Source organism: Babylonia areolata, chromosome 23 (genome assembly GCF_041734735.1).
Source record: "Babylonia areolata isolate BAREFJ2019XMU chromosome 23, ASM4173473v1, whole genome shotgun sequence".
NCBI classification, from domain to species: Eukaryota; Metazoa; Mollusca; class Gastropoda; order Neogastropoda; family Buccinidae; genus Babylonia; species Babylonia areolata.
In genome coordinates this window covers 53,098,833-53,123,097 of record NC_134898.1, presented here as the reverse complement: position 1 = coordinate 53,123,097, position 24,265 = coordinate 53,098,833, and the positions used below count along the sequence as shown (strand labels likewise).

At 44.1% G+C, this 24,265-nt stretch overlaps 2 protein-coding genes across 2 annotated transcripts; both read left to right on the top strand.

The window, feature by feature from the left end:
• The first annotated feature begins 77 nt into the window (after window positions 1-77).
• On the top strand, window positions 78-13,855 carry LOC143297717 (baculoviral IAP repeat-containing protein 3-like). The gene is made up of 3 exons (XM_076610136.1): window positions 78-755; window positions 844-1,173; window positions 13,794-13,855. Exons 1-3 carry the CDS (start codon window positions 92-94, stop codon window positions 13,853-13,855), a joined length of 1,056 nt encoding a protein of 351 aa, XP_076466251.1. The 5' UTR covers window positions 78-91.
• Window positions 13,856-15,317: 1,462 nt separating this feature from the next.
• Window positions 15,318-21,534, top strand: LOC143298222 (deoxyuridine 5'-triphosphate nucleotidohydrolase-like). Its single transcript, XM_076611021.1, has 2 exons — window positions 15,318-15,483; window positions 16,455-21,534. Exons 1-2 carry the CDS (start codon window positions 15,481-15,483, stop codon window positions 16,926-16,928), a joined length of 477 nt encoding a protein of 158 aa, XP_076467136.1. The 5' UTR covers window positions 15,318-15,480; the 3' UTR covers window positions 16,929-21,534.
• The last annotated feature ends 2,731 nt before the right edge of the window (window positions 21,535-24,265 follow it).

Sequence of the window (24,265 nt, the reverse complement as noted above, 5' to 3'; positions counted from 1 at the left end):
ATTGTTTGTCATTTTCTTGTTCTTCATTTACTCTTTAAAAAAAATGGGTAGTTCGTATCTTCCAGACTTAAAAAACTTTGAATACAAATCCATGCGACTTGCGAGCTTGGGGAACTTTCCGGCAGAGTTGGACGTGTCTCGGATCAAGCTGGCAGATGCGGGATTCTACTCTATCGATGACAAGGGCAGCGTGAAATGTTATAGCTGCTCCATAGTCTATTCGGACTGGAAAAAAGGAGACAAACCGCTGGAAGTGCACAAACGCATATCGCCCGAGTGTCAGCACGTGTTAGAGGTGTGGTCTTCTTCCGACAGCACGCCGACTCTCCGACCGGGACAGCAACAGGAATCACAACAAGAATCTAAAAATGATTTGCAATGTGATGCTGAAGCATACCATCCAGTCTCTGGTCCTCCTCCTGCTTCCACTTCTGCTTCTGCTTCTTTTTCCTTCACTTCAGCCGATTTACAGGGAATTTCATCACTGAGCATCAGTGTACCACAAAAATCTATATCAGTGAACATCAACAACACTGTACCTTCCAGACCCAATGTTTCACAGGGATCTTCATCCGCAGATTCTACTAGACCCACCAGACCCATGTTTCCCGTTCGAGGATTAGACTTGCAGTTGGCGGTCTATCCCATGTATTCGCAAAAAGAGACAAGAGTGCGAACTTTCAGAAACATACCGTGGGACGAAATGAGGTGTCCACCGTTGATGGAAATTGTGAATTCCGGGATGTACTACGCAGGTAAGACAAGTCATTTTTTTTTGGCTTTGTCTTTGTTTATACTTAATAGGTTTGTTCAGATATGCTTTTGTTTCTGGTTTAATAACAGGTTACGAAGACTGTGTGAGGTGCTTTTACTGCGGACTTGGCTTGAAACGGTGGGAACCCGAAGACGACGTTTGGGAGGCGCACGCGACATGGAGGGGCGAGTGCGAATACCTGAGACGTGTAAAAGGGGATACGTTCGTCCAGAACATCTGGACGAGAAACGACCCGGCGTTCGGTCGCACAGAAGTCGACTCCATATTGAACAGGAGCGGCGGGGGCCCCAACAACACCACTGCGAACGGTGGCTCAACCGGCACTTGCAGTGGGTCCAGCGACGCAGGTGGAAATAACACTACGTCCGGCGGTGGGAGTTCCAACAACAACGGAGAAGGTCAGTTGTTGTTTTTTTTAAATAATTAAATTTTAAGGCGAGGCAGCCTCAGCTCTCTCTCTCTCCTCGCACACAAGCGTCTGACCAATTTTTCTCCCCAGCTGTAGCTCTGCCCTTGTTAATATTAACAACAACGATTATGAAATGAATTATGAACTGACCAAAACGGGGACTGTTGCATGCTCGTGGAAAAAAAAAACGTTGGTACAAACCAATCCCAGTTAACGTTTGTTTCTTTAGCGCGACTGTCGAGACAACAGAACACAAAATGCGATTAAAAAGAGTTGAATGGGAGTGGGCTGAGTACTCCATGTTCGGACTTTTCTTAACTCTCTCAGTTTTTTGTTTGTTTTTTTGGGATTCAGCTTGTGAGCGGAATTATGAAAATGATATGAAAATGACTGACAAAACGGACTGTTAGATACTTGTTGAAAGCAACTTTTTGTGATGCAGACTGGCCCGCGCGCGCGGAGCGGAGTCGAGCTCAAGACCTCCCCCCTCACCCCGCTCCGGGCCGGCTGCCCGTAGTTGGGACCGGAGGCTGGCTCTCTCTCTCTCTCTCTCTCTCTCTCAACGACGTATTATGAAAATGATATGAAAATGACTGACAAAACAGACTGTTGTTACATACTTGTTGTTGAAAGAAACTTTTGTGATGCAGACTGTGTGATGCGAAAAACTTGCCACCGGGGTTGTAGTAAGATTCAAACTTTGTAAGCTGAGATTTTGATCCACCCATCATAGACTGTAGTAAGATGTAACTTGTACTTTACTTTCTCTTTTATGACAAGAGTCGAGCTTAACGCCACACACACACACACACACACACGATTTGTTGACCCCGCTCTGCTTGCTAGCTGGGACGCGGCGACCTCAGCTCTCTCTCTCTCTCTCACACACATACTGACTTGTGATTGTGATGATGCGAAAAACTGCCACTGACCGATTTTTCTCCCTCCTCGCTCTGCCCCCCCGCTCGTTGACATTCCAACAAGGATTATGAAATAAGTTATGAACTGACCAAAACGGACTGTTGCATGCTCGTTGAAAAGAACTTTACTATTATTAACCAATGCAGTTTTTTTTTTTTTCATTTTTTTCTTTTTTTTTGTGGTACTTGGATCTTCACAACAACAACATAAGCGCTCTGCTTGGCTAGCCGGGCGGCCTGACCAATTTTTCTCCCCCAGCTGTAGCTCTGCTCCCTCCTCGCTCTGGCTCTGCCCCCGCTCGTTGACATTCCAACAAGGATTATGAAATAAGTTATGAACTGACCAAAACGGACTGTTGCATGCTCGTTGAAAAGAACTTTACTATTATTAACCAATGCAGTTTTTTTTTTTACATTTTTTTCTTTTTTTTTTGTGGTACTTGGATCTTCACAACAACAACATAAGCGCTCTGCTCGGCTAGCCGGGACGTGGCGAGGCAGCCTCAGCTCTCTCTCTCTCCTCGCACACAAGCGTCTGACCAATTTTTCTCCCCCAGCTGTAGCTCTGCCCTTGTTATATTCAAAACGATTATGAATGATTCATGAACTACCAAAGAGGGACTGTTGGCAATTGTCGTGGAAAAAAATTAGAGATAAGAACAACATTTTTTTTTGTTTGTTCTGCATGGAAACCTAATTTCAAAACGTTTTTTCAGAAGTTTTTTCTTTTTTATGCGGGATTCAGCTGTTGTTGAACAATTATAAACAAAAAATGAAAAAAATGACAGAGCAACATGATGCGTTAGGGCTTGTTAAAGCAACTGGATGATGATGCTCGGTCGAGACGAACTGTCGAGCTGAAGACTTCTCCCTCTCCGCTCCCTGCCCGGACGCAAGAGCTCATACTCTGCTTCTCTCGCACTTACTGAGAATCATACAAACTGCCTTTGTTGTTTGAAAAACTTTTTTTGAATTGTATTCATGTATTGCAAAAATTCTTGTAAGTTGGTGTTAGAATCATTCAGTGATAATTAATGTATTACTTTCTTTTATGTGACACCCACACACGGACAAACAACAACGAGTTGCGCATGCTGCAGCAGAGGGCGACCCATTCTCAAACTATCTTAGACTCGTGCCTATTGTTTGATTGTGTGATCGAAAATCAGCACTGTACCATATTCTCTCTTCAGCCTTGCACCGAGCCCAGCTGTTGACATTCAAAATGATTATAATAATTATAAATGACCAAAACGACTGTTGTGAGTTGTTGAAAGCAACTTGTCTTCTGTTACCATGCAGTTTGTTTCTTTTCCTCTTGGGACGTTGATCTCACCAACAACTAAACGCCTGTTGCTATCGCGGCATACGCAAATGTCTCCGGCCCGAGGTGTGACGCATGCTCTCACTCCACTGTTCAACAAGTCGTTACAATAAACATAGGATTATAAATTATGAACTGACAAAAACGACTGCTAGCTGTTGAGAACTACTGAGACGAGAGCTTTTTTTTAGATTGTTCTTTTGTCGGTGAATTTTTCTCACACAATCAAGCTCTCTGCCCTTGGACGGCAAGGCCTCAGCTCTCTCTCTCTCTCTCTCACACACACACACGATACTCTGCCTTGTTGATCAACAACGATTATGAAATGAATTATGAACTGACCAAAACGGGGACTGTTGCATGCTCGTGGAAAAAAACTTTTGTAACAACAACAACAGTTAACGTTGTTTGTGTGTGCATGCATGCGAGAGGGGGGGGGGGGGGTACCCCATTTTCCGGAAACTTTTTCTTAACTCTCTCAGTTTTTTTTTTTTTTTTTGTGTGGATTCAGCTTGTGAAGCGGAATTATGAAAATGATATGAAAATGATATGAAAATGACAGACAAAACAGACTGTTAGGTACTTGTTGAAAGCAACTTTTTTGTGATGCAGACTGGCCCCGCGCGCGCGCGGAGCGGAGTCGAGCTCAAGACCTCCCTCCCTCCCTCACCCCGCTCCGGGCCGGCTGCCCGGACCGGAGGCTGGCGCTCTCTCTCTCTCTCTCTCTCTCTCAACAACGTGTTATGAAAATGATATGAAACTGACTGACAAAACAGACTGCATACTTGTTGTTGAAAGAAACTTTTTGTGATGCAGACTGTGTGTGATGCGACTGAAAACTTGCCACCGGGGGTTGTAGTAAGATTCAAAACTTTGTAAGTTGAGATTTTGATCCACCCATCATAGACTGTAGTAAGATGTAACTTGTACTTTACTTTCTCTTTTATGACAAGAGTCGAGCTTAACGCCACACACACACACACACACACACGATTTGTTGACCCCGCTCTGCTTGCTAGCTGGGACGCGGCGACCTCAGCTCTCTCTCTCTCTCTCACACACATACTGACTTGTGATTGTGATGATGCGAAAAACTGCCACTGACCGATTTTTCTCCCTCCTCGCTCTGCCCCCCCCGCTCGTTGACATTCCAACAAGGATTATGAAATAAGTTATGAACTGACCAAAACGGACTGTTGCATGCTCGTTGAAAAGAACTTTACTATTATTAACCAATGCAGTTTTTTTTTTTTCATTTTTTTCTTTTTTTTTGTGGTACTTGGATCTTCACAACAACAACATAAGCGCTCTGCTTGGCTAGCCGGGCGGCCTGACCAATTTTTCTCCCCCAGCTGTAGCTCTGCTCCCTCCTCGCTCTGGCTCTGCCCCCGCTCGTTGACATTCCAACAAGGATTATGAAATAAGTTATGAACTGACCAAAACGGACTGTTGCATGCTCGTTGAAAAGAACTTTACTATTATTAACCAATGCAGTTTTTTTTTTTACATTTTTTTCTTTTTTTTTGTGGTACTTGGATCTTCACAACAACAACATAAGCGCTCTGCTCGGCTAGCCGGGACGTGGCGAGGCAGCCTCAGCTCTCTCTCTCTCCTCGCACACAAGCGTCTGACCAATTTTTCTCCCCCAGCTGTAGCTCTGCCCTTGTTAATATTAACAACGATTATGAAATGAATTATGAACTGACCAAAACGGGGACTGTTGCATGCTCGTGGAAAAAAACTTTTGTAACAACAACAACAGTTAACGTTGTTTGTGTGTGCATGCATGCGAGAGGGGGGGGGGGGGGTACCCCATTTTCCGGAAACTTTTTCTTAACTCTCTCAGTTTTTTTTTTTTTTTTTTGTGTGGATTCAGCTTGTGAAGCGGAATTATGAAAATGATATGAAAATGATATGAAAATGACAGACAAAACAGACTGTTAGGTACTTGTTGAAAGCAACTTTTTTGTGATGCAGACTGGCCCCGCGCGCGCGCGGAGCGGAGTCGAGCTCAAGACCTCCCTCCCTCCCTCACCCCGCTCCGGGCCGGCTGCCCGGACCGGAGGCTGGCGCTCTCTCTCTCTCTCTCTCTCAACAACGTGTTATGAAAATGATATGAAACTGACTGACAAAACAGACTGCATACTTGTTGTTGAAAGAAACTTTTTGTGATGCAGACTGTGTGTGATGCGACTGAAAACTTGCCACCGGGGGTTGTAGTAAGATTCAAAACTTTGTAAGTTGAGATTTTGATCCACCCATCATAGACTGTAGTAAGATGTAACTTGTACTTTACTTTCTCTTTTATGACAAGAGTCGAGCTTAACGCCACACACACACACACACACACACGATTTGTTGACCCCGCTCTGCTTGCTAGCTGGGACGCGGCGACCTCAGCTCTCTCTCTCTCTCTCACACACATACTGACTTGTGATTGTGATGATGCGAAAAACTGCCACTGACCGATTTTTCTCCCTCCTCGCTCTGCCCCCCCCGCTCGTTGACATTCCAACAAGGATTATGAAATAAGTTATGAACTGACCAAAACGGACTGTTGCATGCTCGTTGAAAAGAACTTTACTATTATTAACCAATGCAGTTTTTTTTTTTTCATTTTTTTCTTTTTTTTTGTGGTACTTGGATCTTCACAACAACAACATAAGCGCTCTGCTTGGCTAGCCGGGCGGCCTGACCAATTTTTCTCCCCCAGCTGTAGCTCTGCTCCCTCCTCGCTCTGGCTCTGCCCCCGCTCGTTGATATTCCAACAAGGATTATGAAATAAGTTATGAACTGACCAAAACGGACTGTTGCATGCTCGTTGAAAAGAACTTTACTATTATTAACCAATGCAGTTTTTTTTTTTACATTTTTTTCTTTTTTTTTGTGGTACTTGGATCTTCACAACAACAACATAAGCGCTCTGCTCGGCTAGCCGGGACGTGGCGAGGCAGCCTCAGCTCTCTCTCTCTCCTCGCACACAAGCGTCTGACCAATTTTTCTCCCCCAGCTGTAGCTCTGCCCTTGTTAATATTAACAACAACGATTATGAAATGAATTATGAACTGACCAAAAACGGGACTGTTGCATGCTCGTTGAAAAAAAAAACAAACTGTTGTATTATTAACCAATCAAATTTTTTTTTACAAGTTTTTTCTTTTTTATGCGGTACTGTTGTTGAACAACAAACAACAAAATATGGCCGTCCATTAAAAAAGTTTGTAACTGCCGGAGTGGCGAGAATGTGAGGGCCCCACGAGCGGAGAGCTAGAGCGCTCGGTGAATTTTTCTCCCTCTGCTCTGCCCTTGGACGGCAAGGCCTCAGCTCTCTCTCTCTCTCTCACACACACACACGATACTCTGCCTTGTTGATCAACAACGATTATGAAATGAATTATGAACTGACCAAAACGGGGACTGTTGCATGCTCGTGGAAAAAAACTTTTGTAACAACAACAACAGTTAACGTTGTTTGTGTGTGCATGCATGCGAGAGGGGGGGGGGGGGGTACCCCATTTTCCGGAAACTTTTTCTTAACTCTCTCAGTTTTTTTGTTTTTTTTTTGTGGATTCAGCTTGTGAAGCGGAATTATGAAAATGATATGAAAATGATATGAAAATGACAGACAAAACAGACTGTTAGGTACTTGTTGAAAGCAACTTTTTTGTGATGCAGACTGGCCCCGCGCGCGCGCGGAGCGGAGTCGAGCTCAAGACCTCCCTCCCTCCCTCACCCCGCTCCGGGCCGGCTGCCCGGACCGGAGGCTGGCGCTCTCTCTCTCTCTCTCTCTCTCTCAACAACGTGTTATGAAAATGATATGAAACTGACTGACAAAACAGACTGCATACTTGTTGTTGAAAGAAACTTTTTGTGATGCAGACTGTGTGTGATGCGACTGAAAACTTGCCACCGGGGGTTGTAGTAAGATTCAAACTTTGTAAGTTGAGATTTTGATCCACCCATCATAGACTGTAGTAAGATGTAACTTGTACTTTACTTTCTCTTTTATGACAAGAGTCGAGCTTAACGCCACACACACACACACACACACACACGATTTGTTGACCCCGCTCTGCTTGCTAGCTGGGACGCGGCGACCTCAGCTCTCTCTCTCTCTCTCACACACATACTGACTTGTGATTGTGATGATGCGAAAAACTGCCACTGACCGATTTTTCTCCCTCCTCGCTCTGGCTCTGCCCCCGCTCGTTGATATTCCAACAAGGATTATGAAATAAGTTATGAACTGACCAAAACGGACTGTTGCATGCTCGTTGAAAAGAACTTTACTATTATTAACCAATGCAGTTTTTTTTTTTTCATTTTTTTCTTTTTTTTTGTGGTACTTGGATCTTCACAACAACAACATAAGCGCTCTGCTTGGCTAGCCGGGCGGCCTGACCAATTTTTCTCCCCCAGCTGTAGCTCTGCTCCCTCCTCGCTCTGGCTCTGCCCCCGCTCGTTGACATTCCAACAAGGATTATGAAATAAGTTATGAACTGACCAAAACGGACTGTTGCATGCTCGTTGAAAAGAACTTTACTATTATTAACCAATGCAGTTTTTTTTTTTTACATTTTTTTCTTTTTTTTTGTGGTACTTGGATCTTCACAACAACAACATAAGCGCTCTGCTCGGCTAGCCGGGACGTGGCGAGGCAGCCTCAGCTCTCTCTCTCTCCTCGCACACAAGCGTCTGACCAATTTTTCTCCCCCAGCTGTAGCTCTGCCCTTGTTAATATTAACAACAACGATTATGAAATGAATTATGAACTGACCAAAAACGGGACTGTTGCATGCTCGTTGAAAAAAAAAACAAACTGTTGTATTATTAACCAATCAAATTTTTTTTTACAAGTTTTTTCTTTTTTATGCGGTACTGTTGTTGAACAACAAACAACAAAATATGGCCGTCCATTAAAAAAGTTTGTAACTGCCGGAGTGGCGAGAATGTGAGGGCTAGCGAGCGGAGAGCTAGAGCGCTCGGTGAATTTTTCTCCCTCTGCTCTGCCCTTGGACGGCAAGGCCTCAGCTCTCTCTCTCTCTCTCTCACACACACACACGATACTCTGCCTTGTTGATCAACAACGATTATGAAATGAATTATGAACTGACCAAAACGGGGACTGTTGCATGCTCGTGGAAAAAAACTTTTGTAACAACAACAACAGTTAACGTTGTTTGTGTGTGCATGCATGCGAGAGGGGGGGGGGGGGGTACCCCATTTTCCGGAAACTTTTTCTTAACTCTCTCAGTTTTTTTTTTTTTTTTTGTGTGGATTCAGCTTGTGAAGCGGAATTATGAAAATGATATGAAAATGATATGAAAATGACAGACAAAACAGACTGTTAGGTACTTGTTGAAAGCAACTTTTTTGTGATGCAGACTGGCCCCGCGCGCGCGCGGAGCGGAGTCGAGCTCAAGACCTCCCTCCCTCCCTCACCCCGCTCCGGGCCGGCTGCCCGGACCGGAGGCTGGCGCTCTCTCTCTCTCTCTCTCTCTCAACAACGTGTTATGAAAATGATATGAAACTGACTGACAAAACAGACTGCATACTTGTTGTTGAAAGAAACTTTTTGTGATGCAGACTGTGTGTGATGCGACTGAAAACTTGCCACCGGGGGTTGTAGTAAGATTCAAAACTTTGTAAGTTGAGATTTTGATCCACCCATCATAGACTGTAGTAAGATGTAACTTGTACTTTACTTTCTCTTTTATGACAAGAGTCGAGCTTAACGCCACACACACACACACACACACACACGATTTGTTGACCCCGCTCTGCTTGCTAGCTGGGACGCGGCGACCTCAGCTCTCTCTCTCTCTCTCACACACATACTGACTTGTGATTGTGATGATGCGAAAAACTGCCACTGACCGATTTTTCTCCCTCCTCGCTCTGCCCCCCCCGCTCGTTGACATTCCAACAAGGATTATGAAATAAGTTATGAACTGACCAAAACGGACTGTTGCATGCTCGTTGAAAAGAACTTTACTATTATTAACCAATGCAGTTTTTTTTTTTTCATTTTTTTCTTTTTTTTTGTGGTACTTGGATCTTCACAACAACAACATAAGCGCTCTGCTTGGCTAGCCGGGCGGCCTGACCAATTTTTCTCCCCCAGCTGTAGCTCTGCTCCCTCCTCGCTCTGGCTCTGCCCCCGCTCGTTGACATTCCAACAAGGATTATGAAATAAGTTATGAACTGACCAAAACGGACTGTTGCATGCTCGTTGAAAAGAACTTTACTATTATTAACCAATGCAGTTTTTTTTTTTACATTTTTTTCTTTTTTTTTGTGGTACTTGGATCTTCACAACAACAACATAAGCGCTCTGCTCGGCTAGCCGGGACGTGGCGAGGCAGCCTCAGCTCTCTCTCTCTCCTCGCACACAAGCGTCTGACCAATTTTTCTCCCCCAGCTGTAGCTCTGCCCTTGTTAATATTAACAACAACGATTATGAAATGAATTATGAACTGACCAAAACGGGGACTGTTGCATGCTCGTGGAAAAAAACTTTTGTAACAACAACAACAGTTAACGTTGTTTGTGTGTGCATGCATGCGAGAGGGGGGGGGGGGGGTACCCCATTTTCCGGAAACTTTTTCTTAACTCTCTCAGTTTTTTTTTTGTTTTTTGTGTGGATTCAGCTTGTGAAGCGGAATTATGAAAATGATATGAAAATGATATGAAAATGACAGACAAAACAGACTGTTAGGTACTTGTTGAAAGCAACTTTTTTGTGATGCAGACTGGCCCCGCGCGCGCGCGGAGCGGAGTCGAGCTCAAGACCTCCCTCCCTCCCTCACCCCGCTCCGGGCCGGCTGCCCGGACCGGAGGCTGGCGCTCTCTCTCTCTCTCTCTCTCTCTCAACAACGTGTTATGAAAATGATATGAAACTGACTGACAAAACAGACTGCATACTTGTTGTTGAAAGAAACTTTTTGTGATGCAGACTGTGTGTGATGCGACTGAAAACTTGCCACCGGGGGTTGTAGTAAGATTCAAAACTTTGTAAGTTGAGATTTTGATCCACCCATCATAGACTGTAGTAAGATGTAACTTGTACTTTACTTTCTCTTTTATGACAAGAGTCGAGCTTAACGCCACACACACACACACACACACACGATTTGTTGACCCCGCTCTGCTTGCTAGCTGGGACGCGGCGACCTCAGCTCTCTCTCTCTCTCTCACACACATACTGACTTGTGATTGTGATGATGCGAAAAACTGCCACTGACCGATTTTTCTCCCTCCTCGCTCTGCCCCCCCGCTCGTTGACATTCCAACAAGGATTATGAAATAAGTTATGAACTGACCAAAACGGACTGTTGCATGCTCGTTGAAAAGAACTTTACTATTATTAACCAATGCAGTTTTTTTTTTACATTTTTTTCTTTTTTTTTTGTGGTACTTGGATCTTCACAACAACAACATAAGCGCTCTGCTCGGCTAGCCGGGACGTGGCGAGGCAGCCTCAGCTCTCTCTCTCTCCTCGCACACAAGCGTCTGACCAATTTTTCTCCCCCAGCTGTAGCTCTGCCCTTGTTAATATTAACAACAACGATTATGAAATGAATTATGAACTGACCAAAAACGGGACTGTTGCATGCTCGTTGAAAAAAAAAACAAACTGTTGTATTATTAACCAATCAAATTTTTTTTTACAAGTTTTTTCTTTTTTATGCGGTACTGTTGTTGAACAACAAACAACAAAATATGGCCGTCCATTAAAAAAGTTTGTAACTGCCGGAGTGGCGAGAATGTGAGGCGGGGTTGAGCGGAGAGCTAGAGCCTCAGCTCTCTCTCTCTCCTCGCACACAAGCGTCTGACCAATTTTTCTCCCCCAGCTGTAGCTCTGCCCTTGTTAATATTAACAACAACGATTATGAAATGAATTATGAACTGACCAAAACGGGGACTGTTGCATGCTCGTGGAAAAAAACTTTTGTAACAACAACAACAGTTAACGTTGTTTGTGTGTGCATGCATGCGAGAGGGGGGGGGGGGGGGTACCCCATTTTCCGGAAACTTTTTCTTAACTCTCTCAGTTTTTTTTTTTTTTTTTTGTGTGGATTCAGCTTGTGAAGCGGAATTATGAAAATGATATGAAAATGATATGAAAATGACAGACAAAACAGACTGTTAGGTACTTGTTGAAAGCAACTTTTTTGTGATGCAGACTGGCCCCGCGCGCGCGCGGAGCGGAGTCGAGCTCAAGACCTCCCTCCCTCCCTCACCCCGCTCCGGGCCGGCTGCCCGGACCGGAGGCTGGCGCTCTCTCTCTCTCTCTCTCTCTCAACAACGTGTTATGAAAATGATATGAAACTGACTGACAAAACAGACTGCATACTTGTTGTTGAAAGAAACTTTTTGTGATGCAGACTGTGTGTGATGCGACTGAAAACTTGCCACCGGGGGTTGTAGTAAGATTCAAAACTTTGTAAGTTGAGATTTTGATCCACCCATCATAGACTGTAGTAAGATGTAACTTGTACTTTACTTTCTCTTTTATGACAAGAGTCGAGCTTAACGCCACACACACACACACACACACACGATTTGTTGACCCCGCTCTGCTTGCTAGCTGGGACGCGGCGACCTCAGCTCTCTCTCTCTCTCTCACACACATACTGACTTGTGATTGTGATGATGCGAAAAACTGCCACTGACCGATTTTTCTCCCTCCTCGCTCTGCCCCCCCCGCTCGTTGACATTCCAACAAGGATTATGAAATAAGTTATGAACTGACCAAAACGGACTGTTGCATGCTCGTTGAAAAGAACTTTACTATTATTAACCAATGCAGTTTTTTTTTTTCATTTTTTTCTTTTTTTTTGTGGTACTTGGATCTTCACAACAACAACATAAGCGCTCTGCTTGGCTAGCCGGGCGGCCTGACCAATTTTTCTCCCCCAGCTGTAGCTCTGCTCCCTCCTCGCTCTGGCTCTGCCCCCGCTCGTTGACATTCCAACAAGGATTATGAAATAAGTTATGAACTGACCAAAACGGACTGTTGCATGCTCGTTGAAAAGAACTTTACTATTATTAACCAATGCAGTTTTTTTTTTTACATTTTTTTCTTTTTTTTTTGTGGTACTTGGATCTTCACAACAACAACATAAGCGCTCTGCTCGGCTAGCCGGGACGTGGCGAGGCAGCCTCAGCTCTCTCTCTCTCCTCGCACACAAGCGTCTGACCAATTTTTCTCCCCCAGCTGTAGCTCTGCCCTTGTTAATATTAACAACAACGATTATGAAATGAATTATGAACTGACCAAAAACGGGGACTGTTGCATGCTCGTTGAAAAAAAAAACAAACTGTTGTATTATTAACCAATCAAATTTTTTTTTACAAGTTTTTTCTTTTTTATGCGGTACTGTTGTTGAACAACAAACAACAAAATATGGCCGTCCATTAAAAAAGTTTGTAACTGCCGGAGTGGCGAGAATGTGAGGCTACAATGCAGACCTTACTTTCTCTTTTGTGGTGGAGTCGAGCTCAACGACACACACACACACACACACACACACACACACACAGGGGAGGGGGGGGAGGAGGTTTCTCTCTTGTTCCGATTATGATGCAGACTGACGTGGCGCTGTATCAGTGGTGCCGGATAAAAAAGGTTCTTATCTTTTCTCCACACAGGGGCTCTTTTACTCTCTATCTCTCTTTATAAACTGACACGCTGTGACTACACACACACAGCTCTCTCCCAACCAACTACAGACTGACCAAAAAAAAAAAAAGCTGTGGAAGCCACGTCTGGTGATCATGCCGAGTCATAAGTAGACACTAACTGTTCTTATGAACGGCATAATGACAACACGTGGCCTCCTACACCCAGCCCGTCTGGTCATCACAGGCACCTACTTTCTCTCTTTATACCTTCAGACTGACTGCAAACTGACCAAAAGAAAAAAAAGTTGCTGACCAAAAAAAAAAAGAAAAAGCTGGAGGCCACGTTTGTCTCTGTGGCGCGCCACAAAGAAGACATTGACCGTTCTTGGGCTCGTCACAGCGACAACATGTGACTCCCTACATCCAGCCCGTCTAGATCAGATTGATTACAAACTAAAGAGAAGCTGGAGGCCACGTTTGTCAGTGTGGCGCGCCACAAAGAAGATATTGACCGTTCTTGCGGCGAGTCATAACGACAATATGTGGCTTCCTACATCCAGCCCGTCTAGATCAAACTGAAGAAAAGCTGGAAACTACGTTTGTCTGTGTGGCACGCCACAAAGAAGATATTGACCGTTCTTGTGTCATAGCGACAACATGTGGCCTCCTACAACATCCAGCCCGTCTAGATCAGACTGACTACAAACTGAAGAACACCTGGAGGCTACGTGTGGTCAGTGTGGCACGCCACAAAGAAGACACTGACCGTTCTTGTGGCGAGTCGCAACGACAACATGTGACCTCTTACACCCAGCCCGTCTGGTCATCACAGGCACCTACTTTCTCTCTCTGTACCTTCAGACTGACTTAAAAAAAAGAAACTACTGACCAAAAAGAAACTACTGACCAAAAAAAAAAGTAAACTATTGACCAAAAAAAAAAAGGAATTGAAGGCCATGTTTTACCTCTGTGCAGACTGTTCTTGTGTGCATGTCACAGCGCGTCTGGTCACATAAGCACCTACTTTCTCTCTTTGTACCTTCAGACTGACTACAAACTAACAAAAAAAAAAAGAAAAAAAAAAGAGATCACGTTTGGTTTTGTGCATGCACTAAGGAAGATACTGACCGTCCTTGTGCACGTCACAGGACAATATATGGCCTCCTACATACATCCAGCCCATCTGGTCATCACAGGCACCTACAAAGCTCTCTCTCTCTCTCTCTCTCTCTCTCTCTCTCTCTCTCCCTACACCAGCCAATTACAGACTGTGGAGGGTTACGTCTCGGTACCATGGCGATCTTGAAGACGCTAACTTTTCAAGACCGCCGTGGTAACGGAATGTGGCCTCCTTCACCAGCTAGAGTGGACAGCATCTTGGTCATCATCATTGTTTGCTGTGGCTGCTGCTATGCGAGAATGTCAAAAACAAAAAAAAGACTGTCTGTGGAGGTTACGGGTCTCCTTCACCAGCTAGAGTGGACAGCATCTTGGTCATCATCATTGTTTGCTGTGGCTGCTGCTATGCGAGAATGTCAAAAAAAAAGACTGTCTGTGGAGGTTACGTCTCAGTACCATAGCGATCTTGAAGACAGTAACTTTTCAAGCCCGCCGTGGTAACGGAATGTGGCCTCCTTCACCAGCTAGAGTGGACAGCATCTTGGTCATCATCATTGTTTGCTGTGGCTGCTGCTATGCGAGAATGTAAAAGACTGTGGAGGTTACGTATAGTTTCTGTGATGTATCTTGAAAAAGACAGACATTAACCGTTTTTGAGAACATCACAACAACTAACATGTGGCCTCCTTCACCAGCTAGAGTGGACAGCATCTTGGTCATCATCATTGTTTGCTGTGGCTGCTGCTATGCGAGAATGTAAAAGACTGTGGAGGTTACGTATAGTTTCTGTGATGTATCTTGAAAAAGACAGACATTAACCGTTTTCGTGAACATCACAGCAACTAACATGTGACCTCCTTCACCAGCGAGAGTGTACAGCATATCATTATTTGCTGTGGCGCAACAATTGCTGCTGTGGCGCGCGCGCGCGCTGTGTGTGTGTGCAGTGCGCGTCTGGGCATGCTGTCAGCAACCAATCGGATCAGTCACGTGACCTATTTGTTCCTGTCATTTAAGGAAAATTGTGTTGGCACATGGGAGATTTTACCCTCCGCACCTCCCCCCTCCCCTCCAAAAGAACAAACCAGAATTAGTATAAATAAGCTGATTAGTTAGCCTTAGCTTCAGATGATTTAACTTTTATGAAAGAAAACGGACGTCTCTACTCAGTCGCCGTTTGTTATATTTTTCTAATGTGTCCTCTTTGGTGGTAGAAAAAAAAAACCTCCCACCTTTTTCAGGATCCAAAGAATTTATTTGTGTGTGTGTGTGTGTGTGTGTGTTGTGGACTTCCAAGTTATTGACCATGGTAAGAAAGTATTTTTTATTCTTTTGATTTTGTTGTTGTATAGGTCAAGCTTAAACGAAACGGGATGTGATGTATATGAGTTAAGCCATGTAGTTTACAATATTATTATTGTTGTTGTTGTTGTTGTTAATTTTTTACAGGTGCAGGAGACTTGTGTCTCAGATCACGAAGAAGACCATTAGTGCAGTTCTTAATTAATGGTTTACATCGTGATTCAAACACATTTCCCCCTCCCATCATCTGCTGAGCTTTGCCTACCATGAGCAGTGGAGAGTTGTTTTATATTTTTTGAAGCTTATTAGTGTCCAACAGGTGGAGAGTTGGTGTCTATTTTACAACGTGGGCTTTAGAGAGCAAATTTTTTAATCTGAAGTCTGCGTTATAAATATTACACCGCATTTCCCCTCCAACCCGCTGAATTTTGCTTTCCAAAAAAGTTCTTGTCCAACCAATGGAGAGTTGTCTACTTTATAACGTCGGGCTTTAGAGCAATTTTTTAATCTGAAGTCTGCGTTATAAATATTACACGGCATTTTCCTCCACCCGCTGAATTTTGTTTGCTTCCGAAAAAGTTCTTGTCTAACCAGTGGAGAATTGTGCAGACATTCACAACGCGCAGTATTAGTGTGGGTTTTTTTTAATCTACTAATACGTCGTGTTATGGATATTTACACGGTATTTCTCCCTACATCACTTGCTGAACTTTACTTCAAAAAAAAAAAAAAAATTCTTTTCCAACCTGAGGCGGTGGAGAGTTGTCTGTTCCATTGTAACCGAAAGTGAAAAAGTTGTGTCGCGTAGGTAACGGATTTGTTTATAGTGACTTAAATCTATGAGCAATTTGGCACTTACTTGATACAACTTTTTTCTATCATCAACCTTTGAGTTTGGGTTGTTGTTTTACCTGATCTATTTTTGTGCACTAAAAAAAAAGTAAACAGTATTAACATTAGTTTAATTATATGTCATAGAGTGGAGTGCCGCCAATCGACCGGGATGACAGGCCAGCAAATACTGTCATTCTGAAATTTGCTAAACTGTCCAAGGAAGCCAGCACGCCTACCAGAGGGTCGGAGCAAGCAGCGGGATATGATTTGTACAGTGCCTATGACTACACCGTGCCTGCTGGTGGTAAAGTGATTGCTAAGACAGACATACAGATTGCTCTTCCAGATGGTTGCTATGGAAGAGTTGCTCCTAGGTCAGGTCTGGCTGTTAAACATTTCATCGATGTTGGAGCTGGTGTGATAGATCAAGACTACCGGGGTAATGTCAGTGTTGTCCTCTTCAACTTTGCTGCTGATGCAGACTTTGAAGTGAAAAAGGGTGACCGCATTGCACAGTTGATTTGTGAGAGGATCTACATTCCTAAACTGCAGGAACTAAAAACCCTGAACAACACTGAGAGGGGCGATAGCGGTTTTGGGTCAACAGGAATAAACTAAGCTTGTCGGAAAACTCAACTGTTTTATTGTTTTGTTTGTTGTTGTTTTTTTAGGATGCTTTGATGATTTTTATTTTTGAAAAAGGAGAGAGAAAGAGGAGAGAGAGAGAGAGAGAGAGAGAGAGAGAGAGAGAATGTAAAAAAAAAAGAAGAAAAGGTGGATACTTTGGGGTGTTTTTTTTTACTGATTGCAGTTGGTGTTCTCCGAAGCTCTCTTACGAGGCGGTCCATGGGCTCCCGTTTCTGTGAGGTTTCAGACCGGGCTAGTCACGCGCGGCCAGAAGCAAAAAACCTCTCACCTGCGCAACGAATTACGGAGGATCAAATCCATTTGCCAGTTTGGAGCCGAGGACGACACGCTCGACGCCTTGGAACTGCACCTGAGCCAGTTTCGCAACTCCAGGCTGTGCAACGAGCTTTTCGCAAACAGCAGCACGGGGAAGAAACCAAGGGACATAGCACAGGCTTTTAGAGAAAGCGTATTCATGGAAAACTCACAAAAAAACAATGATTGTTACAGCGCATTGAGCCTGATCAATTTTTGTTTCAAAAAATTTTTTGACCTAAGTTACACAATAGCTAAATCAACTCCCAACGGCGTCGCTCGTTTGAGAGAGATGATAGAGCAAATATTTCCAAAACTGGTGAAAGGTGTCTCGCTGGACAGTCAAGAAAGCGGCGGTCGCACCAAGGACAAAATGAAACAGGTTGACATACAGATTCGGCTTGATCATCCTTTAACTTACATGGAGGTAAAAAAAGGAGTTTGGAAATTCCTTGAAGGATCTCAAGCCTGCAAATATTGGAAGCCTTTTTTAAGGACGACATTGGATCAACCAAAAAGAGACCCAGGTCCCATCAGGGGGCAAAACAGAATAGAAACCTGGACCTTCCCTTCCGGGTTTGAGTCATTCAATTTTGTCTATCATGAAAAGCCCACAAAATTGGCAATGGAAAAATATGCCGAATTCTCTGCTCCGGTCATGGAGGAAAAGTTTGGAGAATGCAGCAATTCTGTTTCTTCTTTTTATGCATTCAGAAAAAAAAATCAAATGGAAAGAAAAAAAAAAGAATCGGATTCGGCTCTGGTCATAGAGGTTGGAGAATGCAGCAATTCTGTTTCTTCTTTTCATGCATTCAGGAGGGCTCAATTGGAAAAAAAAAAAAAAGAATCGGATTCGGCTCCGGTCATGGAGGTTGGAGAATGCAGCAATTCTGTTTCTTCTTTTCATGCATTCAGGAGGGCTCAATTGGAAAAAAAAAAAAAAGAATCGGATTCGGCTCCGGTCATGGAGGTTGGAGAATGCAGCAATTCTGTTTCTTCTTTTCATGCATTCAGGAGGGCTCAATTGGAAAAAAAAAAAAAAGAATCGGATTCGGCTCCGGTCATGGAGGTTGGAGAATGCAGCAATTCTGTTTCTTCTTTTCATGCATTCAGGAGGGCTCAAGTGGAAAGAAAAAGAAAAGAATCTACGGAGCATTCCAAACATCTTGCTCCGATCATGGTTGAAGAAGAGTATAACAATCCTGTTTCTTCTGTTCATGCACTCGGGGCTGAAAAGAAAGGTGAAGAAAAAACATCTATGGAGCTTGATGATTTGTTCAACCAGCTCGATCAAGAAGCGGCGACGCCTCAAAATGCTGCTTCTTTTCCAGCATTAACAACACAAACAGACGCTGCAAAATCTGCTTTTCATTCTTATGTAGATCTGTCCCCAATAAGCGAAGATGATACGACAGATCTGAACGTTTACAATCATGGTAGCATGGTCACACCTCAGTACAGTACAATTGATTTCTCTCAAATCCAGTGTAGTACTGGCAATACCCCACAAATCCGGTACCTTGTCACTCCTCAGCCACAGTGCAATGCTGTTACTTTCACCCCTCAAGGCCGGTGCAATACAGTTGACAGTACTTTGGAATCCCAGTGCAGTACCGATAACACTGACAATCCCGTTGCTGCAACTTCCATCCCCCAAGCTGGTACTTCAACAGATCAAACCAGTGTCACTCCCCAGTACAATCCTGCTACTTTCATCCTCGAAGCCGGTACTTCGACAACCCCGCAAACCAGTGTCACTCCCCAGTACAATCCTGCTACTTTCATCCCCCAAGCTGGTACTTCGACAACCCCACAAACCAGTGGTATTTCGACAGATAATACTGTCACCCCGCAAACCAGTGTCACTCCCCAACCACAGAAGTACAATCTTGCTACTTTCATCATCCCCCAAGCTGGTACCCAACCACAGTACAATCTTGCTACTTTCATTCCCCAAACTGGTACTTCGACAGATAATACTGTCAGTCCGCAAACCAGTGTCACTCCCCAGTACAATCTTGCTACTTTCATCCCCCAAGCTGGTGCCAGTACTTCGACAACAGTCACCCCTCAAATCCAGAACAGAACCACTGTCACTCCACGGTACAACGATGATACTTTCCCCCAAGCCTCGTGTAGTACCAGTACCCCCCAAACAAGCGTCACTCCCAAACCAGACTGTACTACTGCTACTTTCATCCCCCAAGTTGGTACCAGTACTTCGACAGATACTGTCACCCTGCAAACCAGTGTCACTCCCCAACCACAGTACAATCTTGCTACTTTCATCCCCCAAGCTGGTACCAGTACTTCCACAGATACTGTCACCCCGCAAACCAGTGTCACTCCCCAACCACAGTACAATCTTGCTACTTTCATCCCCCAAGCTGGTACCAGTACTTCGACAACAGTCAGTGTCACTCCCCAACCACAGTGCTCATGTAGCAGTGTCACTCCCAAACCAGACTGTAATACTGCTGCTTTCATCCCCCAAGCTGGTACCAGTACTTCTTCAACAGTCACCCCCCAAATCCAGAACAGAACCACTGTCACTCCACGGTGCAACGATGATACTTTCCCCCAAGCCTCGTGTAGTACCAGTACCCCCCAAACAAGCGTCACTCCCTACAATGTTGTTGCTGTCACCCCCAGTGTCTCTCCCCAACCACAGTGCAATGCTGGCCCCCCTGCTAGTACTTTGACAGGTAATACTACTACCACCCCCACTGTCACTCGGCCACAGTGTAATAATGCTGCCCCCCGAGCCGCTGCCAGTACTTTGACAGGTGCTGCCCCCCAAGCCGCTGCCAGTACTTTGACAGGTAATAATGCTGCCTCCCAAGCCGCTGCCAGTACTGTCACTCCTCGGCCGAGCAATGCTACTACCCCCACCCCCTTTGTCCGTGTCCGCCCCAATTTTGGCTGGGGAAACTCCGAAGATACTACTCTCAATATCCCTTTTTTTGATCCAGTTTTTCAAGGTACAGACGGCGGCAACGCTGGCTTTCTGTCAGAAAACGGAGTGATGAATTTAAGATTATTAGGACGAGAACTGTATCAGAGATCCCCCTCACTTGAATTTGCCTTAAAGTATATGTTTGAAGGTAGTCTATCAGAATTCCTCTTTCGAAACCCCCCCCAAAACTAACTCTGTTCTGTTGTGTGTTGTTGTTTTTTTTCCTCATACTGACTTTTTTTGTTGTTGTTTTTTTTCTCATACAGATTGCACACCCTGCAGAGAGAGAGAGAGAACTGGGGGATACAAATGGACGGACATCATGCTTGTGTTGTTGTTGTTGTTTTTTTTGTTCGGATTGTGACAGAGAGGTTTGTGTACCAGTCTTTTTTTTGTTCGGATTATTGGAGTACCCAGTCTAAGGAAAGAGAGGTTTGTGTACCAGTCTTTTTTGTTCGGATTATTGGAAAACCACTCTGTGTTATTAGTTTATGTTTATGAACCATACATTCCCCCCCCCCCCCCCCTCAGTTCAATTGGCCTTAAAGTATATATATTTTAGGTAGTCAGTAAGGGCCGGCTCCTGATCTTGTCAAGCAGTGTGTGTCGGCGTTCCTCTTTCAGCTGCGGCTCACGGGAGGGAAGGGAATGCGTAAACAAACTTGACAAGCTTGACAAGGCCGAGATATCCTTGCAACATGCGTGCGTGCCTGTGTGCTCTGAACACAAAACAAAAATGTCACATATGTCAGCAGCTTGAGGACCTTGTTTTTTGTTGTTGTTCGGATTGTGACGGAGTGCATGCCTTTCGGTGCCTGTATGCCTGGTGTAAAATATGATTTGAAAAGAAGAGAGAGGTTGTTGTATGGTGTGTGATGGTGTGTGTGTTTGAATTTGCCTTTTGTTTTTTCCTCATACAGATTGCAGACAAATGGACATCATGTGTGCAAAGACCTTGTTTTTTTTTGTATTGCAGACAAATGGACATCATGTGTGGATGACATCATGTGCCTTGTTTTTTTTTGTTCGGATTGTGAAGTAACTACTGACTTTTTGTTGTTGTTGTTTTTTCTCAGACAGATTGCACACCCTGCAGAGAGAGAGAGAGAGAGAACTGGGGACACCCGGACATCATGTGCAAGACCTTGTGTTTTTTTTTTTGTTCGGATTGTGACGGAGAGGTGTGTGTACCAGTTTTTTTTGTTCGGATTGTGACGGAGTACCCAGTCTAAGGGAAACCACTCGTTGTCTGTAATATTAGTTTTTATGAACATAGTTTCCCCCCCTTCTGGCTGCCTGTGTGTTCCCTGCCTGTGTGAATATTTCTTTTTTTCTGCTTAACCGAGATAAATTATCTAAAATATGATTTGAAAAGAGTGTTGTGTTTCTCTTTGTGGGGAGAGAGAGAGGTTGTTGGTGTATGATGTGTGATGTGTAAAACAATAACACACTCTCTCCTCGCAAGCGCATCTCTCTCTCGCAAGCGATCACACAACACACACACACCGAATGATTGGTGGATATGATTTATTCATGTGCACGCACACACACACACTGCATATTTTTTAACCAAAAAAAAACCAACACCCATGCATGCATGTCAAAAAAACATAATGGTAAAACCTGAGAAATATTAAAAAAAAACCCGAGAAAAACAATCACAATGCAAAATGAAGTTACTGATTTGTCCAATGCAAAAGTGTGAAGTTGCCGATTATTTTTTCTTCCTCTGCAATATCCAATCTGCTGATAAAATCCACGATATGATCTGCGTCTGCAAACTGATCCAGAGACCCCATCCCGTAATTTTTTTTACTAAAATCGTCCTGTTCTTGTTGGGGTGGCCGATCGTTTGAATCTGACGTCCCGAGACAGTTTCTGGTGGCCCAGGAATTAATAGTATCCAAAAAAGAATGCAGCAGGCTCATTGTTTGATGCACACTTTGGGCCTTTTCTTGTAGCGCGTTACATTCTGCACGGAGTGCGCGGAGTTCTGTTTCATGTCTCTTGCAGGTCTGCTGAAGTTTATTGATGTAACACACTAGAAGCTCTACTGTGTTGTCTTCGTTTACAGTCTGCTTTTTGTTTTTCATCTCAAATCTGACTCGTGGTCGTGCCAAAGATGTAAAAAAATGTACAAAAAAAACCCCAAATGAAATATCGTCTTTAATAGTTAACACATCCTTCACAGTTAAAGTAAACCCCTTCACAGTTAAAGTAAACCCATAAAAACATCTTCACAGTTAAATCACGTAATAATTATTGTATTAAGTAAGTAGTCGTTAAGGCTAAAGCAAGAAACGCACATGCCGCGCTGATTCCGGCCACAATCCAGTTGATGGTACTGTCACTGCACGTTGGAGAACAAACAGGTTTTAATGTAGACGTGGAAACCGTGGTACTGGTAGCATTTTCACTGGTGTTCTGGTTCGTAGTACAGACAAAGGTGTAATTTCCTGTGCCATTGGCTTGGGAACTGAAAATGTCGTCTGTCAACAAACTGGGTGAAAAGATCCCGGTTTCATAATCCAGTTCCCAGTACCGATTGTGTATAGTTTCGTTGCTCGATCGAACATATTCGAGCAAGACAGTGGGCCAAGACAGAGGATTGCGAGGAGCCATAAAGATCATCTTGGGATAGTTAAAGTCGTAATTCATCTCAGTCGCAATGATCGCTAAGTGTAAGGCGTAATAATAATCTTCTAGAGTCTCCACAGCTACCATTGAACCACCTCCGCTTTGTTTGCATGTCCTGTTGTCGTCCTTCGTCAAGTACCACAGTTCGTAAGGATTTCTTAAGATCATTGCTCGAAACGCAGTATCCAGCGGAAGTTCTGGAAATTTGCCCTGAAAACGTACATGTTTGATAATATCCCGCACAGGAACGTTGCGTCCCAAACCGAAATCACTATTCAGTAGTAAAAATAAAAGTAATAAAATTAACATTTTTTTAATTGGGTTTTTTTTGTGTGTTTTGTTTTGTTTGGAGGAAGGTCTCCCTTAGAGCGATGTAGGAGATTCAATATCCCTCAAATAGTTTCCCCTCTCGTCTTCTGAAAGATGTAGGTCTTGCAGCTCAGTGCGAGAAGAAGCGATATCGCTCAATCTCACCACAAACTTGGAAACAGTGTGTCCATCCGTGTGCTCTCTCAGCTCGACCCAGACGAGCGATGAGTCTATCAAACCAGCATTAACCGAGTCTATAACAGAGGGGCTCTCAGCCCTGGCTCCACACGGCCACCCAAACTCGTAGATCTCTGAAGAGTTGAAGTAAAGTCGATCAAAGCAGTAGACGGTGGTGTTTGATGTCAAGGAAATGGTGGTCGACATACGCGAATCCCTCTCTTCCAAAAAGGCAAAGAGCGGAATATTGTGAAGGACTCTCCCTGCGTCTCCTGCTGCCGAGTATCCGATCACGATCCTCGGGTTGTAGTCTCCTCCTGTCACCCTTCGCATCCTCTGCCGCTGATGAGCATACACCTTTTGCCAAAACCAGTGGCGAGCGTTGTTAAACTGTAGGAGCACCACCGGTGGGTCGTACTGCTCGTGGGAGCGGTAAAAAATGGGTCTCCCAGTCAGACCAGCAACAAGGTGAAACCGCACTGTTGGGTTGATTTTTTCAAGGTACGTGATCATCTCTTCATGGTTCCTCACAAACTTTGGAACCAAGCGTTTCATGAGTTTTAGGGAATTGTGGAGATCCTGATAACTGGTGCTGCGCCGAGTCACCATAGTCCAGGCCACTAAAAACAGCCTGAAGCTCTCCACAAACTTCTTTTTGGCGTCTGAGCGCAGGGGATAGTCCAAAGGTTCTTCTGTAACCTGAAAGTTGTAAAAGAGAAGATTTGGCGCGCCTTTTAGCACAAAGATCAGTTTCCTATTTATTTTACCCACTACGCTCTCACTCTCTGAAAAACCAAACACTTTATTCATGTAAAGAATACTTAGCAAATCATAAGAGTTTTGGTAGTCTGGAGCAGCAACGCTCAAAACGTGTAGCTTGGTCAAAGTGTTAGTATTCACCGTTCGCTCATAGCGTCTCTGCAAAAACGGTCCC